At 36.6% G+C, this 17,849-nt stretch overlaps 1 protein-coding gene across 8 annotated transcripts in view; it reads left to right on the top strand.

Annotated features, from left to right (window-relative positions):
* Positions 1 to 16,821, top strand: part of RNF38 (ring finger protein 38) — a 125,154-nt gene extending 108,333 nt beyond the window's left edge. For all 8 annotated transcript variants that reach the window (XM_079113536.1, XM_079113535.1, XM_079113534.1 and 5 more), the window contains 6 exons: positions 1,286 to 1,447; positions 1,901 to 2,007; positions 3,611 to 3,695; positions 9,361 to 9,482; positions 12,371 to 12,470; positions 13,321 to 16,821. In XM_079113536.1, coding sequence (XP_078969662.1) covers positions 1,286 to 1,447; positions 1,901 to 2,007; positions 3,611 to 3,695; positions 9,361 to 9,482; positions 12,371 to 12,470; positions 13,321 to 13,383 — 639 coding nt within the window. In that variant the 3' untranslated portion in view covers positions 13,384 to 16,821. The remainder of the gene's footprint in view (positions 1 to 1,285; positions 1,448 to 1,900; positions 2,008 to 3,610; positions 3,696 to 9,360; positions 9,483 to 12,370; positions 12,471 to 13,320) is intronic.
* Positions 16,822 to 17,849: the final 1,028 nt, after the last annotated feature.

Below are 17,849 nucleotides of genomic sequence, written 5' to 3'. Positions count from 1 at the left end.
CCTTTTTTAGTTTTTATTTTGAGACAGGATCTAAGTTACTGAGGAACACTTAGTTACTGAGGCTGGCCTTGAACTGGTGATCTTCCTGCCTCGGCCTACCAAATCACTGAGAGATAGGCGTGTACCACTATACCTGACTTCACAGTACACTTCAGAAGTATACTGTGAATATTTCAGCCCATCAGTTTTATAATACTGAGGTGTGGATTAAGTCACATGACTAATTGGTGACAGTGCCAAGATTCCAAGTTCAAAGTTCATAGTCTTTTTACTGTAGCATAATGCTTCTGTACTTCATTGCATTTAGCCGTTTCTTTTTCCTTTCCCCTGAGTGTTCTACCACTGAGTTGTATCCTCAGCCCTTTTTATTTTGAGACAGGGCCTTGCTAATATACTAAGACTAGCCTCCTTAGTTGCTGGGGTTACAGGTGTGTGCCACTGTACCCAGGATTTAGCCCTGTTTTCTGATTTATGAATGCGCTCCATGTTATATTTCATCTGAGAAAGTTTGTCTGGAAATGATTCAATAGTTCTGAGTGCCACAACTGAAAAAGTAATTTTAACTTAAAGATAATTGACTTACCATATAACATTTTTTTCCTCTTGTTTTAAAAAAATGTTCAAGTAGTAAATGAAATACATCTTGTAATGGAAATCCTTAATAACTTGTCCCAGAGATTTTCTTATTGAAATTGATGGTAGGAAGATTTTACTACAGTTTATTTCCACTTGTGTGAATTTTAGATTGATGTGAACATCAGGAGGCCTTGGGCTGGGGGTGTGTAGCTCAGCATATGCAAGGCCCTGGGTTGAATCTCTCACACTGGGGGGGGAAAGGAAAAGTCAGATGTATGACCTTAAAGATATTTTTTGGATTCTGCTGGTTACAGTGGCATGTGTCTGGAATCCCAGTAACTCGGGAAGATGAGGCAGGAGGATTGTAAGTTTGAGGTTAGCCTCAGCATCTTAGGCCATAAGTAACTGAGTGAGACTCTTTTTTTGGGGGGGGGGCGGGGGGAGTATGAACCCAGGGCCTTGTGTTTACAAGGCAAGCACTCTACCGACTGAGCTATCTCCCCAGCCCTGAGACTCTGTCTTAAAATAAAAAGAGCTGGTGATATTCAGTGGCAAAGCTTCCATGGGTTCAATCCACAGTTCCCCCTGCCCCAGAAAGATATTTTTGGATTCTTAATTTTTGATTATTATAAAATTCTGTCTACATTTCTGTCTGAACCCTGGAAGTATATTATTATTGTGTTTCTCTCTCTCCCCTCCCCCTCTCCAGCCTCTGCAGAGGATAGAAAATGAAGTGGAACTCTTAGGAGAACATCTTCAAGTAGGAAGTTTTACTTACCCCCCATCAGCCCATCCCCCAACATTACCTCCATCAGCTCCTTTGCAGTTCTTGACACATGATCCTTTGCATCAGGAGGTGTCCTTTGGAGTAGTAAGTTTTCATGCATTCCTTGACAGACTATTTGTTCTGAAGTGTTTCATTGTAGCTCTCGAAACGTTTAGAAGTTAAAATTTTTTTTTAACTTTTTCTTATTTTGTAGTTGTAGATGGACAGAATGCCTTTATTTTGTTTATTTTTATGTGATGCTATGGTTTGAACCTAGTGCTTCACATGTGCTAAGGCAAACACTCTGCCACTAAGCTACAACCCCAGCCCCTTAAATGTATTCTTAATAGCATTTGTTTGGAAAATTATATTTAGAAATGCACCTGAGTATATGTTTTAAACTGGTTATTACATCTAAGTTAACATTTAAGAAATATTAAATGTCACTTAAACAGTGAACAGCTTTGTAAGTTTTCAAAAACCAAGACACTTTATTTGATATTAATTATTCATAATGTAGAATGATCTTAAATTCTTCTAATACTTTTTTCCCTGCAGCCTTATCCTCCATTTATGCCTCGGAGGCTCACAGGACGTAGTAGATATCGATCCCAGCAACCAATACCACCTCCCCCTTATCATCCCAGCTTACTGCCATATGTGTTGTAAGTTCTTTCTTATTTTATTGAATTCTAACTTTTTAAAACCTTGAGATTCTTATGAGTTCTTCACAGACTTGTCATTTATTTAGATACTGTTTTTACTTAAGGGGCTTGAGGTCAGGAAGTCAATTAAGGGTAAAAGAAAGAGCAAGGAAATGGGAGAAATAGGGGAAAAGAAATCTCTGAGCCAAAAATATAGGTTTAATAAATCAAAAGGTGCAAGTTTTATGCCCTTTTTTTTTTTTTTTTTTTTCTTTTTTCTTTTAAATAGCTAGCTTCACCACCTGTCACTTTTGATCATGTAGATTTTGATCATGTTTCTCTTGGGAAAGGAGACTAGAAGTTACTTGTGTGTCTTAGACCTACTCTATTAGGATTAGGTTTACCTATAACAAATATTAATGTGTTAAAATATGATAGTTCTCTCTCTCACATATTGAAGTCTAGCAGTAGGAAGATTAAGGGTGATTTGTTAGCCCTGTGACTGTGAGAAATGGTTCCACTGTCATAATCTTGGGACTACGTGATATAAACTGGCCCCTCTGACTCAAGTTATCATATATATTTTCCAGGTAGCAAAAATGAAAATGAGTTCCAAGGATATTTCCTAAAAGTAGTAGCATAGCACATTTTATTCCCTATATTTCATTAGCCAGAACTTAGTCACATGTCTGTAATTACCTACCAGAAAAGATAGGAAATGTACCTGTTAAACCACATTCCTATATCACATTGGTCTGACAGTTGTATTTATATATATTTATATATAAATACAACATATAATTTTTTTTCTTAGTTTTAGAAGGACACAGTAACTTTATTTGTTTTTAAGTGTTGTTGAGAATCAAACTCAGTGCCTCACACATGCTAGGCAAGTGCTCTTCCACTGAGTCATAACCTTAGCCCAGTTGTGATAGTTTTAGCTCCTTTCCTATTAGCCCCTTTGTCTTTCATATAAGTGTCTTGGCTTGTTTTTGGAATTTTTCTATTTAAGGTCTTTTGCACTTTTACATAAATTTTAAACTGAATATGTTTCTATTTAAAAAAAAAAAAAAAAAAAAAAAAAAAAAGACCTGCTAGGTTTTGGTAGGGATTATAATGAAAACAGTTAATTTTGAGTCCTCTGGTCTGCTGACAAGATATATTGCTGTTTATCCTAAAATTATTTATGCAGTTGTTATTCCTTAGTCTTATATGTTTTATGAAATTTATCCCTTCATTTATGTTTTTTAATGGTATTATAAATGATGTGTTTTTATTATCAACTTGTAATTTTTGGTTGCGGGTATTGGGGATTGAACTCAGGGGCGCTCAACTACTGAGCCACATCCCCATCCCAGTTTTGTATTTTATTTAGATAAAGGGTCTCTCTGAGTTGCTTAGCATGTTGCTGAGTTGCTGAGGCTGGCTTTGAACTTGCAATTCTGTTTCAGCCTCCCAAGCTGCTGGATTTCAGGCATGTGCCACCGTGCCCGTCTTAACTTTTAATTTTTTGTTGGTAGTGAAGTTAATCTTTGTAAGGGTTGCACTGGCCTTTGTCCTTCCCATCTTGTCATTGAATGAGTGTACTGACTTACCAATGCTAGCATTGTTGTTTTCACTGCAGGTCAATGCTTCCAGTGCCACCTGCAGTGGGCCCAACTTTCAGCTTTGAATTGGATGTGGAAGATGGAGAAGTAGAAAATTATGAGGTCAGTAGATGAACTGTGAATTAAATTGCAGGGTATTATGTCATGAAAGTATTATTCTAATCGTCATCTAATTAAATATTAGGTAAACTGTGTATTTCAAGATACAAATTTGTCATAAAAGTATTATTCTATAGCTAATTTAATCATGTGCCATGAATCTATATCAAGTAGGTAGACCTTGATGCTCTGTTAGAGTTCATACAGTTCCATTGAGAGAATGCAAATAAGGAAGTCCAGGACATTCTTGAGGAATAGCATATATAGTTTGTGGCTAAAATGAAAGGGAGAAAGTAGAGATTTGATTGAAAAACTCAATTAGATGCCCTTGAGTGCCTTGCTAAATGTTTTTGGTTAGTTAGTAATATAATATTGTATTGTATGTTGTTTTTGGTGTATTTATGGCATCATATCTCTAAAAAGTCAAAACTCTGCTAGCAGTATGGAGTAGATAGAAATGATATCAGAAAACTGAGAAGGTACTCTTCAGAGTAGGAAAAAAAATTTACAAGCTGTATGTTTGATAAAGAATTAATATCCAAAATATATGAGGAGCTGTCACAGTAATAGGCAAAACCAAATAGCATGATTAGAAATGGGCAAAGAATCTGAATGGACATTTCTCAAAAGAAGACATAAGAATGATAAATAGTGGTGCTCAACATCACTGATCATGAGGGAAATGTAAATTGAAATCACAGTGAGATATGTCCTCATACCTGTTATCAAACAAACAAAATAAGTGTTGGTGGGATGTTGAGAAAAGAGAACCCTAATATATTGTTGATGGGGATGTAAATTGGTATATTCATTTGGGAAAACAAAGGACTGTCAGCAATATGGCCCAATAATCTCCCTGCTGGATGTGAAGCCAAAGAAAATGAAATCAGTGCCTTGTAGAGGTATCTGTACTTCCATGTCCGTTGCAGCATTATTCACAGTAGTTGTGCTATGGAAACAACTTGTGGATGACCAGATTAAAAAATCGTAGTGTAAATAGAGTGGATTATTTTTCAGCCATAAATGGGAGATCCACTATTTGACAACTTGAAACTGAAAGTTATTATGGTAAGTGAAATATAGGAGGGGGCAGGAAATACTGATCTTTTTTACATGAGGATTCTTTAAAAAGTCAAATACATAGTAAAATGTTTGTTGGTTACAGAGGTGAGGAGAGGGAAATAAAAGTAAATCTTGCCATTTGGTAGGTAAGTCTAGAGGTGGATAGCTTGAGGTCTGTAGTTATAATATTGTATTGTATATTGTAAACTTGCTAAGAAAATAGATTTTAGGTACTCTTACCACCAAAAAAAAAAAAAGATGGAAAGTGATGAGTGGGTTAAATTGCTTGACTGTGGCAATCATTTCACTGTGTATATATCAAATGATCATATCGTGTACTTTAAATACATACAATAAACAGAAGAAAAGTAAAGCTTTGAAAGACATTTTAACACTCGAGTCAGTAGGATTTGATCTTGAATGGTTAATTGTGGTGTTCAGGGGTAAGGATAGGAAAATTGCAAAAGATGATGCTCTACAAAAAGGACTATAGCCAGGTGCTGTGGCACATACCTGTAATCCCAGTGGCTTAGGAGTCTGAGACAGGAGGATTGTGAGTTCAAAGCCAGCTTCAGCAAAAGTGAGCTGCTAAGCAACTCAGTGAGACCCTGTCTCTAAATAAAATACAAAATAGGGCTGGGGATTGGCTCAGTGGTCGAGTACCCCTGAGTTCAATCCCTGGTATCCCTACCCCGGGAGGATGGGGGGCAAAGACTGGAATAGCCTGTGTCAAGGAGGCAAACACATAAATGTCAGTGGGTCAAATAATTGACATTTAAATGATGTTGATCTTGCTATATAATTTGAGTTAGGAATGTAAGAGGTGTGGTTTGAGAGTTGACAGACAGATTTAGATTTAAATATGTTGAGTGTAAGTAATCTTGACCTTAATTCAGTACTCAGCCATCTTTCTTACCTCAACTTTACTTTGTTTTGTTCACATGAATGCTGGAACAGTTTTTAGATGAATGTGGGGTTGGGGAGGAGTCATAAACTCCCCCCCCCCTTTTTTTGAATGCACAAGAGATCTAACCCAATACTATATTCTATAGTTTCTCAAAATGTTACGTCTATTTCTTTCTTCCTACGTAACCATACTGTATTGTCCTTTAGATTTTTTTTTTTCTTTTCTTTCTTTCTTTTTTTTTTGCAGTACTGGGATTGAATGCAGGGCCCTGCACATGCTATCCAAGCACTTTAATAATGAGCTGCATTCCAAACCCCTTTTTAATTTAATTTTATTTGTATTTATTTATTGGTACTCTCTACCACAGAGGTACATCCCCAGACCTTTTTATTTTTTACTTCAAGACAGGAGCTCACTGAGAATCCGAGGCTGACCTTGAACTCTCGAGGCTGACCTTGAACTCTCGAGGCTGACCTTGAACTCTCGATCTTCCTGCCTTAGCCTCCTAAGTTGCTGGGATTCCTAATGTGCCACCACACCCATCTAAATTTCATTTCTTGAAAGTAAAGTAGACTTTAATAATTTTCTTATTTTATTGCTACCATCTGCATACAGCAGTATCGATAGCAGTGAGTTGCTTATCTTTATTAAAATTAATCTGCCATAAATTATAGTGCTTAAAAAGATAGCTGATCATGTACACATCATTGGAAAAGCAGTAATACAATTGTCATATAAGAAAAATCTCATTTTGACTTTGAAATCCCTTTCTAAACTGTTATTTTTGGTTGAATATTCTGATAATCTATAAAGTCATACTTTCAACCAATCAAAAAGACCTTACTTGCCTTTTTAATTTTATGTCATAGTGTAGCTGTTGAACACTCCCTAGTCCTGGCTCACTGGCTCCCTCTAGGTGGTTCCCCCAACGTGCCCAGTCTACCCTACATGTTCTTGCCTTTACTTCCCTTGATTCTTCAACTAAGATCTTTCTCTATTCCTCCATGTTTTGAAAATATACCATAAAAACTGCCATCTTTGTGAACAACATTTCTTTTTTTTTTAAAAAAATTTGTATCCTTATTTATTTACATGCAGTGCTGATAACCCAAGGCCTCACATGCTAGGCAAGCACTCTAACACTGATTCATAACCCTAGCTCTGTGAACATTTCTAGTCTATCTCCTAGGTCCCAGTTAGTCTCCTTTTTTGTTCTTATGAGACTTAAGCACTAATAATGTCTTGCTTTCAGTTGTCTTGCCTGTTGTGATTTTGCTGACTGAATCTCCCTGGGTCCAATCCCTAGTACAGCACAAATCAAAAAATAATGAAGTTACAATACTGTCATTTTGCCAATCCCTAGTGAATTGATGAATCTAGATAGTGTTCCATCAGTGCTTGCTCACATGACTAGACATGGTAGACCTTATTAAAAAAAAAAAATATTCACCAACTAGGAAATGAAGGCGACATGGATATATTAAAACTACACACAGAGCAAGAATAGGGAGATTCAGTCAGCAAAATCACACTGGGAAGTTCTACAGGTCATTGATCTGTTTTCTTCAAGTAATATAAGGATGAAAAAGAGACTTAGGACATATTAAACTATGGTAACATTGATTTATTGGGCTCCCTTTTCAGATAGACCACATTTGTCTTAAAAATAATCAGAACAGTCATCACATTTGAACATTAATTTATATTTGATGTTGAAGAATTAGTAATTTTTTTTTAGGTGCAGTGATGTCTTTGTAGTTATGTTCTTTTGACAAGTCGGTCTTAGGAATTGATTCCATGGTAGAGTGGCCTCCATTCCTCCCCGAGGTTTATTTTGTAGCTGCTGAAAGTGTAGAGTTCCCAGTCATGTCCAACCCAGAGACTGAGGCAGCTTCATATTCATTGCATATTCATTCACTTTTATATAATATTGCAAATGGATCTGTCTGTGGTAAAGACTGGTCTATAATTCTTGTGCTGTTGGATATCACTCTCATATTGGGTGTTCTGAATGCTGTCTCAGTGGAACTGCAAGACCTGTGTCCTTCCTCTCCTGAAAGATGTCATTGCAGCAGATAAAAAAGATTACCTTCAAAGAGGCCAAGAAGGGAGAGCATGAGATGAAAAATGTACCAAGTATAAAAGTGAAATTATTCAAAAGGCAGGATGCCGCCTCTGAGAAATAGGACAAGATCTCAGTTAAGGTTATCATTCTAGGAAACCCAGCCAATATCAACTGCTTGAGTGACTCCAAGTTAACTCCTTCTATCTCCAAGGAGACTTGACTCTAGATCACAACCAAGCTTAATCTCATATTGCTCTAAAACTGGATATGACTACTGTTCATAAAGTGTCATTATTTGAAGAAACTAATCCTCAGCTCACTATCCAATGTCAGCTATGCCAAGGTGAAATTACTGTAAGGAAAGGAAGTTGGTATTTATGAAACTGGCTCAAGGGAAAATTCTTCGTTACCAGGTAGCAGCATGGTATTCTATCATCGAGACTGAAAGATCATCCTGTATACTGTCTGTTACAAAAGCCATCTCTGACCACATCAGAAACATTGGGTTTGAAATCCAAAGGGAGTCTGTGTCCATGGTTGTTTTCCATGGTGACAGTACCCATGGTGTTAACATAATCTCTGCTCATTCCCTATTGTCATCAAGAATAGGTCCTGGAAGTTTGTTGAAGGTCTTCTTATTAATGATTTCTCATGAAAAGAGAAATCATTTTTTTAAAGATGTTATAGAAACATTTTTTTAAAATTTTTATTTTTACAGACTGCATTTTGATTCATTGTACACAAATGGGGTACAACTTTTCATTTCTATGGTTGTACACAATGTAGATTCACAGCATTCATGTAATCATACATGTACATAGGGTAATAATATCTGTCTCAGTCCCCTATCTTTCCTTCCCCTACCCCATTTTCCTCTACACCATCCAAAATTCCTCCATTCTTCTCCTGCGACACATCCCACCCACCCCGCCCCCGCCCCCCCCCCCTCCAGAGGGGGTCAAAACAGAGAAAACATTTGGCCTTTGATTTTTGGGAGGCTTGGTTTATCTTACTTAGCTTGATAGTCTCCAACTCTATTTATTTACCAGCAAATGCTGTGATTTTATTGAGAAGATGGATCTTGCTGCAGAAGAATTGGCAAAGGAAAAAGAAACTGCTTTTGAATTTCTTTGCTCTGCCTAACTAGGCAGTCATTTTGATGTTATTGTATGCCCCCAAACTGAAGCATCTATATGTCATCTTTGATTCTAGGATCAAATAATAATACTATCCTTAAATTACCTGTGAAAAACAGTGCATTTTAAAGATTATATGCTTCCTGGTACAGATTTGTGAGTGAAAGTCTTAGACACAGTTTTGTCCCTCAGGGGATGTTTGACTTTGGTAAACTTTTTAACAAATACATGCAGAACTATCTTACCTATGAAATGATACTATCATAGTTTTTGGTCAAAATAATCTGGAGTTTAGGGTAGATAGTGATGGATGAAATAAAATTAGCCATGAATTATTGAGCTTGGGTAATGGGTATATCCTATTCTATTGCACTGTTTTTTATTTTCGTTTTTGTTTTTACTTTTTGTATGTGAATTTTTCTATGTAAAATAAAATCTTTAAAATTAATGGAATAGGAAATTTAAAGAAAGATGAAAATGTCTTTTTTTCCTCTGTAGGCCCTTTTAAACCTTGCAGAGCGACTGGGAGAGGCTAAACCTCGAGGACTGACTAAAGCAGATATTGAACAACTTCCTTCTTATCGGTTTAATCCTAACAATCACCAGTCAGAACAGACTTTGTAAGTATATTTTTTTCTGACATGTGTTAAATTTCCTTTAATTTAAAGGAAAATATCATGAAATAAAAGCTTAAGACTCAGAACTTAATATAAAGAGATAAGTTACCTCTGTTTCATACTCTGGGTCTTTGCTGACCAATAAGGTATTGGCTAATTGTTTAACTACTTAAATTGAGTGAAATTAACAGTTAAATTTCTTGCTGCGTGTGGTAGTACACACACACTGTAATCCAAGCTACTAAGAGGCTGAGGCAGGAGGGTCACAAGTTCAGAGGCAGCCTTGGGCAATTTAGGCCCTGTCTGAAAGTAAAATTTTAAAAAGGAATGGGGATATAGTACTTTACCTAGCATATGTGAGGCCCTGGGCTAGACTAGAGTACTTTGAAATAAATAGATCAACAGATAGAATTCATGGAGTTGTACATCCATCACCACAAATTTAGACCCTTTTTTATCGCCTGCAGAAGAAATCCCTCACTCACTTGTAGACACTCCCCTTATCTCTCCAACCCTCTCCAACTTGACACACACCCTAACCCTTTACCTGCTTTGTGCCTCCATAGCTTTCACATAAATGAGATTATATAATATGTGGTCTTTCTGTGTCTGGCTTCTTTAACTTAACTTTTCAAAGTACATTTATGTTGTAGCTTATATCAGTAAGTTATTTCTTTTCATGGCCAAATAATATTCCATTCTGTGGATACATTATATATTGTTTATCCTTTCATCAGTTTACGTACATTTTTGTTGTTTCCACTTTTTGGATATTATGAATAATACTTTGAACATATGTGTACAGGTTTTCTGTGAATGTGTGTTTTAATTTTTTTGGAATATACACCTGGAAATGAATCGCTGGGTATCACTTCTGTTTAACTTTTTGAGACCTGCCAATTTTTACAAAGTGGTTACGCCATTTTCTGTTTCTACCTGCACTGTACAAAAATGTTTCAATCTCACTATGTTTTTTTCCAGCATTTGTTATTGCCTTGTCTTTATTATATTGTCCTAGTGGCTTTAAAAAAAAAAATTATCCCATCCCCAGCACCCCACCTCTCCCCTCTACATAATCTACAGTTCCTTCATTCTTCCCTACCCACCCCCAACTATGGATCAGCATCTGCTTATCAGAGAAAACATTCAACCTTTGGTTTTTAGGGATTGGCTTATTTCACTTAGCATGATATTCTCTAGTTCCATCCATTTACCTGCAAATGCCATAATTTCATTCTTCTTTAAGACTAATATTCCATTGTGTAAATATGCCACATTTTCTTTATCCATTCATCTGTTGAAGGGCATCTAGGTTGGTTCCATAGTTTAGCTATTGTGAATTGAGCTGCTATAAACATTGATGTGGCTGCATCATTCCTAATATGCTGATTTTAAGTCCTTTGGGTATAAACCAAGGAGTGGGATAGCTGGGTCAAATGGTGGTTCCATTCCAAGTTTTCGGAGGAATCTCCATACTGCTTCCCATAGTTGCACCAGTCTGCAGTTCCACCAACAATGTATGAGTGTACCTTTTCCCTCACATCCTCGCCAACACTTATTGCTTGTATTCTTGATAATTGCCATTCTGACTGGAGTGAGATGAAATCTTAGAGTAGTTTTGATTTGCATTTCTCTAATTGTAAGAGATGATGGACATTTTTCCATGTTTGTTGATTGATTATATTTCTTCTGTGAAGTATCTGTTCAGTTCCCTTAGCCCATTTATCGATTGGGCTGGTTTTTTTGGTGTTAAGTTTTTTGAGTTCTTTATATATCCTGGATATTAGTGCTCTGAGATGCATGTGGTAAAGATTTTCTCCCAATCTGTAGGCTCTTTCTTCATGTTATTGATGGTTTCCTTTGTTGTAAAGAAGCTTTTTAGAGGCTGGGGAGATAGCTCAGTCGGTAGAGTGCTTGCCTTGCAAGCACAAGGCCCTGGGTTCAATCCCTAGCGCCGCCAAAAAAAAAAAAAGAAGAAGCAGCTTTTTAGTTTGAGTCCATCCCATTTATTGATTGCCCTAGTGGCTTCAAAGTGGTATCACACTGACATTTTAATTTTCCTTTCCCTGGTAGCTCTTACTTTTGAGCATTTTAAAATTTCTTTCCTCCTTTTTTTTGTTTGGTACTGAGGATTAAACCCGGGTGTGCTTAACCTCTGAACCACATCCCCAGCCCCGCATCCCACCCCCTTTATGTTTTTACTTTGAGATGGGGGTCTTATTAACTTAACTTACTTAGGGCCTTAATAAGTTGCTGAGGCTGGTTTTGATCTTGCCCTTCTACCTCAGCCTCCTGAGTCACTGGGATTACAGGTGTGCACCACCACACTTGGACCTAGCCCTTTTTATTTTTTGAGACAGGATCTTGCTGAGTTGCTTAGGGCCTTGCTAAATTGCTGAGGTTGGCTTTGAATTTGGAATCCTCTTGCCTCAACCTCCTGAGTTTTTTGTTGTTGTTGTTGTTTCTTGTTCTTTTGATATTATCTCTTAGATGACCTGATATATGGTTATCTTTTGCCTGATCCAAGATCACAAAGACTTAACTATGTTTTAAGAGTTTAACTCTTACATACTGGCTTTGAATGTGTGAGGTTAAGGGACATCTGCCTGCCTTCTTTTTCATGTATATTTATATTTTTTTTATAATAGTAAAGTATTTTTGGTTTTAAGACTTCATTTGGATGTTAGCCAGAGATTTTCAGTCATCCTTCAGTAAAGCAGAGCACTCTTACTAAATGCCTTAACATCATTGTTTTTCAGGTTGATAGATTATTTTGTCTACAAATTTGTGATAAAACTGAGAATGATAAGTGGTTTTATAGACTTCCACAATCATTTCAAAATAGAAAACCACCCAATTTTATGTTTAATTGATCTTTTTGCTTCTTTTAGGTGTGTAGTATGCATGTGTGATTTTGAGTCAAGGCAGCTACTTAGAGTCTTACCCTGTAACCACGAGTTCCATGCCAAGTGTGTTGACAAATGGCTTAAGGTAAAATGATGGTATCTATAAAGGAAATAACACTGAATTTTCTGTTTTATTGACCGTAGGTTCATTAGAGTGAGTCCATGGTTTAGTAGAGTATGGGTATAAGAGACAAAATTGAAATATTGCTTTCAGAGTACGATCTCTCCAGATGAAGAGAAAAGGCTAGTGAAAGTTAGGGGTTGGGGCTATAGTTCAGTGGTAGAACATGAATGAGGTCCTGAGTTCCATTCCCAGCACAAGGAGGGTGGGGTTGCTGCAGTGATGAACATGAGACTGATTATGTAAAACCTAAAATCTGCCCTTGATAATCCTAATTTTCTTTAATTTTCTTGTGGTACATAGAGACAAGACCTGAACTTGTTAGGCCAGATCTCTGAGTTTAGAAAGGTAGCTTACTAGAGCTCCCTTTACTTTTAAGTTAGTTATTAAATATGTCTAAACTGGTACTGGGTAATCTTGTTTTTATGTTTGAACAGACATATTGAAAAATCATTTATGGCAAGAAGCTGAGGCAGAAGGATGGCAAGTTCAAGTCCAGCCTGGGCAATTTAGCAAGACCCTGTCTCAAAATTCAAAAGGGTTAGGGGTGAACTGGGGATGTAGCTCAGTGGTAAAGTCCCCCAGGGTTAAAGCTCCAAGTGCTACCAAAAAAAAAAAAATTTATGGGATATTAAATCTTTGAGTTTTTGTGAGTTTTTCTTTTTTTGTCATTTTAAAGCACTGATTACTTTGTGCCTCTTTAAAGGAACAAAGTGTGTATAACCTGTATTGGAAGTGAAAGCAGTTCTGTTGTTTTTATTAAATTTAATTATATGAGTCACAATGCAAACAAGTTTTCTCTCTTGTTTTTTAGGCAAATCGTACTTGCCCAATTTGCCGAGCTGATGCTTCAGAAGTGCATCGGGATTCAGAATGACCAACTTAAGAGCACAAATTTAGTTTGGGTGTTCCTCATCACATGTATATACGGACTATCCATTGAACTTAATCTGTGTGGCTTCCAGCCCTCCCTTTACCAAAAGGGTCAATGGACCTTTCTTTGCACTGTGTGACTTAATCAACTATAAAAGCTTACAATTAGTCTTCACAATTATGGGATTGTTATACTAACCGTGTGATTGGAACTCCAAAGAATTTTTCTTTAGCTTAATTTTGTGTGTGCACTAACATTCCCTGGTTTTTGTGTGATCATTCCGAGTGTTGCTGCAAGATTACAGTGGACGTGATCTTTTAGCATGTGCTTTTATAAAAAGTGGTAGCTCCAGATGATATAGCAATCTACCTTATATAGAGCCTTCAGAAACTGTGAGTGGAAATGAATGCAGTGTATGACTGTTGATACATGTATCTGTGTGTAAGAGAGAGTGTGTGCAACTACTTGTGAGAGGGCATGGTAGCTTATGTGTGTATGAGATCCTATATACCAGCATGTACCAAGAATGTGTGTGTAGTTTTAATTATGCTGCAATGTATAATCTGGTGTGTTATTTAAACAGCACTAGTACTGTACACTGGTTTTTCCCCTTGTGTTTGCTGTTGCACACTGATTGCTAAGGGTGCATCAATTATAAGCATTGAATACTCCATCCCCTTTCTTCCCAGTGAATGGAATGAGAAAAGCCTTCTTCCTGTGCTTCAGGCAGCTGTCACCTTCTCTTCATTGGTGGTCCTAAGTGGGTCACTTAAGGAAAAAAGTGTAACAGATTCTCACTCCATGAACCTGAGTTTTGATTCTGTTGTGGAAAGAAAATTTCAAATCTCCAACTTGCTGTTTCCAAAAAGAAGGTGCAATATCATACATCATCTGTTAGCAATATTAGCATTTCAATCAACGATTTGAATGTCGATACTTTGTATTTCCTTTACATTTTCAGGAAGCTTCCTACAGAAAGTACCTGTGATGATTTTTTTTTTTTATTTTTGGGGTGTGTGTGTGTGTGTATTTAGATTTGTAGTCTATTCTGAAGATATATGAGTAATATATTTTTAAGAATACCACTGGTCCCATGAAGTCTTGCCTCTTTGACTTCCACCAGAACAAAATCTGTTATTTCAGCTTGATTTCCGCCAATGTGTTCTTTGTTCAAGCTCCCGTAGGCAACTAAATTATTTCAAGAAAACTGTTTTCTGTTCATATTAATTCACTTGCCAAGCTCCAATTCTGAACGTTGTCTTAGTTCTTTCTTCAGTAAATGTGCTTCTTTTTGAAGCCCTTGTTTCAGGATGGATCAAGTGCTATGACAGCTTGTGTTCCTTAGACCTGATTTGCTTTGATGTCTTGCTGCTTTTCCTTTTAATTTTTGTTTGAATAAGAAAAGTTTAATACAACAGATATCCAAAATACTTGCAGTATAAATGAAGATTTGATTTTTGTATAAAATAATGCTGTCAAACAGGAATTGACCCTCATTTAGTTGATCTAAAATAATACATAGCTGTATTTTTTTAATAGGTTCATTGAGTGTAATTCAGATTGTTTAAAGTCATTTTTCCAGCAACATTTAGATTTCTTTCTCATTCTTTTGGTGTATTCAGCATTGTCTGCCTCCTCCTGCAGTTGATGTCATTGCTTTGTATGCAGTAGCACATGCTGCATTATTCTAGTCAGGATTGTGAGAACTTGCTGCCAGCCTCACTCAACTCTCAGTTGGCTCTGGGTCAGTTTTGTGCTCAGACAGTGTTAACTACTTGTTACTGCCATGCTGCTTGCCTTCCTTTAAAACCTCTATAAGCTCATCACAGCCTAGAGTTCCGTAAAGTCAATTCACACAGAAGCACAATTTTGTCCTCTTCCAGACACTGTTGCCTCTATCTAGTCATACAAATAGGATTTTGCATACTTTGCCCCTAGATTTGTCAGTGCATCAGTAATACACCTAAACAGTGGTAAAATGCACATGTTAATATTAAATCATTTAGTATAATCCCCTTCCTGTTCCTGAAGAATAAAAAGTATGTTAAAGACCAAAATTATTGGCATATAATAATCAGCTGCATACAAATCACGTATAGTTTTATCTTTTTATTTTTTTTATTAAAAAAATCATGTTTAAAATGGCAGAAGCCCATCTTGTAGACTCTTTTGTATAGCTGCAAAGATTTATATCTGTACAGATCTAACATTAACACTACTACACTCAGTATTCATTTTACTGAAGCATGCAAGTAAAGCACTTTTGTAATTTATATAGAGAAACCTAATTAACAAGGCACATTGTACTAATGACTAGGAGAAGTAACTTTTTTTCCCCCTTCCTCTATGAATTTTTGTCATAACGTCTCTTTTCCCAATAAATTTTTGAGAGGCAGTTGGCAGTTTAGGAGGCAGCAGGGTCTATTATGGTAAAATCCTAAGTTTAATTGTTGCACTGTTGTGGCTGATCTCTTGAGGATTGTCTTGTCTTTGTATGGAGCTCTTAGAGATGTGTCCAGATTTGCTTACTAAGTGGTTAGTGCATATTAGGAGCACACGTGTGTGTTCTGACCTTCTCAGACTAGCCACAGTGAGTGACTCTGTGACTAGCATATGAGAAAGAACAGTTGATTTCTTGACCAGCTGTTACCACCAGATTGCAGGCAGATGTTGGTTTGTTGCCTTCGTCCTCTTTCCTCCTAAAACAACATTGACTTTACCATCTTAACTCAGCTGTGGGTTTGGGGTTTTTTGTTTTTTTGGTATGAATTGTCATGTTTGGTATTATTTTTAACCCCCACCCTGAAAAACAAAACAAAACAAAAAAAACAAAAAAAAAAAACACAACACTAACTCAAGGCCTCCATGGATCAAGATCTCATATTAGGATTTTTTGTCCTTTAAAAAAAAAAAAAAAAAAAAAAAAAATTTTTTTTTAAGCAAAATCTGGAAAATGTGAAAATATATTTAGATTTTATATACTCTCTGAAATGTGATTTAAGATTCTTAAATTTGGACCTCTTGTAATAATTTAAATGAGATCTACCAACTCACTTGTGATATTTTTCACAGATATCTTTAGACCTTCATTAGCGAGCTATTTTCCCCCTGTTGGTACATTTGGTTACCTCATTTTGCTGTTTGTTTCAGATTATGAAAGCTTACAGGGGTGTCTGTTGGAATCATTTGCTGAGACATTTCCTCAAATCATATTCCATTGTATCAGTTAACATATAGTTTTAAATGTACGTATTATAAATATCTGTAACCAAATCATTTGAAGGCTTGATAAATTTTTAACAAAGTTTGTACATTTTTTATGAAAGTTACTAGTAATGCTTTACTAAGTAGTGCAATGAATTTTTATTTTTAATCCCTGTGCCCAATTTTGGAGTTGAGAGGGTTGTTGGTAATAAATGTATGATGTACACTTAAAACATTTCTTGTTTCATGTTACTCTGTTAGGGTAGGGAAAAGTTGGGTATGCAGAGAGAATGAATAGTATATGGGCTTCCAGCTGGTGGAAATGAGTTGAGCTACTAGCTGCCAGATTTAATTTTTAAACAGTATTTCAGGTGTTTCAGTATTGGTGTAAACAACTTAGAAACACAAAAATGCCTGGCATATAATATATGGTAAATATTTATGTCTTTTAAAAAGCCAAGATGATAGCAGAAAGTGTAGCCACAGATGTGCTCCCTGCATATTGAATGGTAGAAATACATAAGTAGGTAACCATAGGTGCAGGTGAAAAGATTACAATAGGTAATTGAGCAGATGTGTCCACATTAGCTCTAGTTTATATCCAGTTTACTGTCAACATCAGGGAAGAGCCTTTGCTTGTCATTTTCTATACGTTTGTATAGAAAATATATAGGCTAAAAAAGAATGAAGATAAAACACCTATTCATATGCCCATTTGTGTTACTTGAGAAGGTAATGGGGTCCAGTATTCAATTGACAGGAACATTGAACTCTTGATTTTTCACTCGTTTTCACTACACAGAAGAGTATTTGTGTCAGATTTTCAGTGCCTCCAATGCTACACTTGTGCTCTTATGGCAAAGGCATTTACTTTACTCTCTGAGGGAGGGCCATGTGACTTGAAAACATAGATTATTATGACCTCTTCATGTGAGAGCATTTACAAGCCAACAATCTTTCTCTTGGTTGTGATATTGGCAGCCCTGGAAAAGAGCTGCCCTAGAAAACCACCAACCCTCAGCACATATTTCTGAAGGCAAAAATTAGAAGCCTTTAAATAGGCACAGGCCTCTAAACTTGACTACCTAGGAGGCTACGGCAGGAAAAACAGATGTTGAAGGTCAGCCTCAAGTGACTTAGTAAGATCTGGGGATGTAGCTCAGTACTAGAGTGCTTGCCTATAGGCACAAGACCCTGGGTTCATCCCCACTACAAAAAAAAAGATGTGCTGGCACATTTCAGGAGGCTCATGCCTGTAATCCCAG

Source organism: Sciurus vulgaris (assembly GCF_902686455.1).
Source record: "Sciurus vulgaris genome assembly, chromosome: 15".
Taxonomy (NCBI): Eukaryota; Metazoa; Chordata; class Mammalia; order Rodentia; family Sciuridae; genus Sciurus; species Sciurus vulgaris.
The sequence above is the reverse complement of the archived record's forward strand: the minus strand, read 5'-3'. Positions and strand labels throughout refer to the sequence as shown.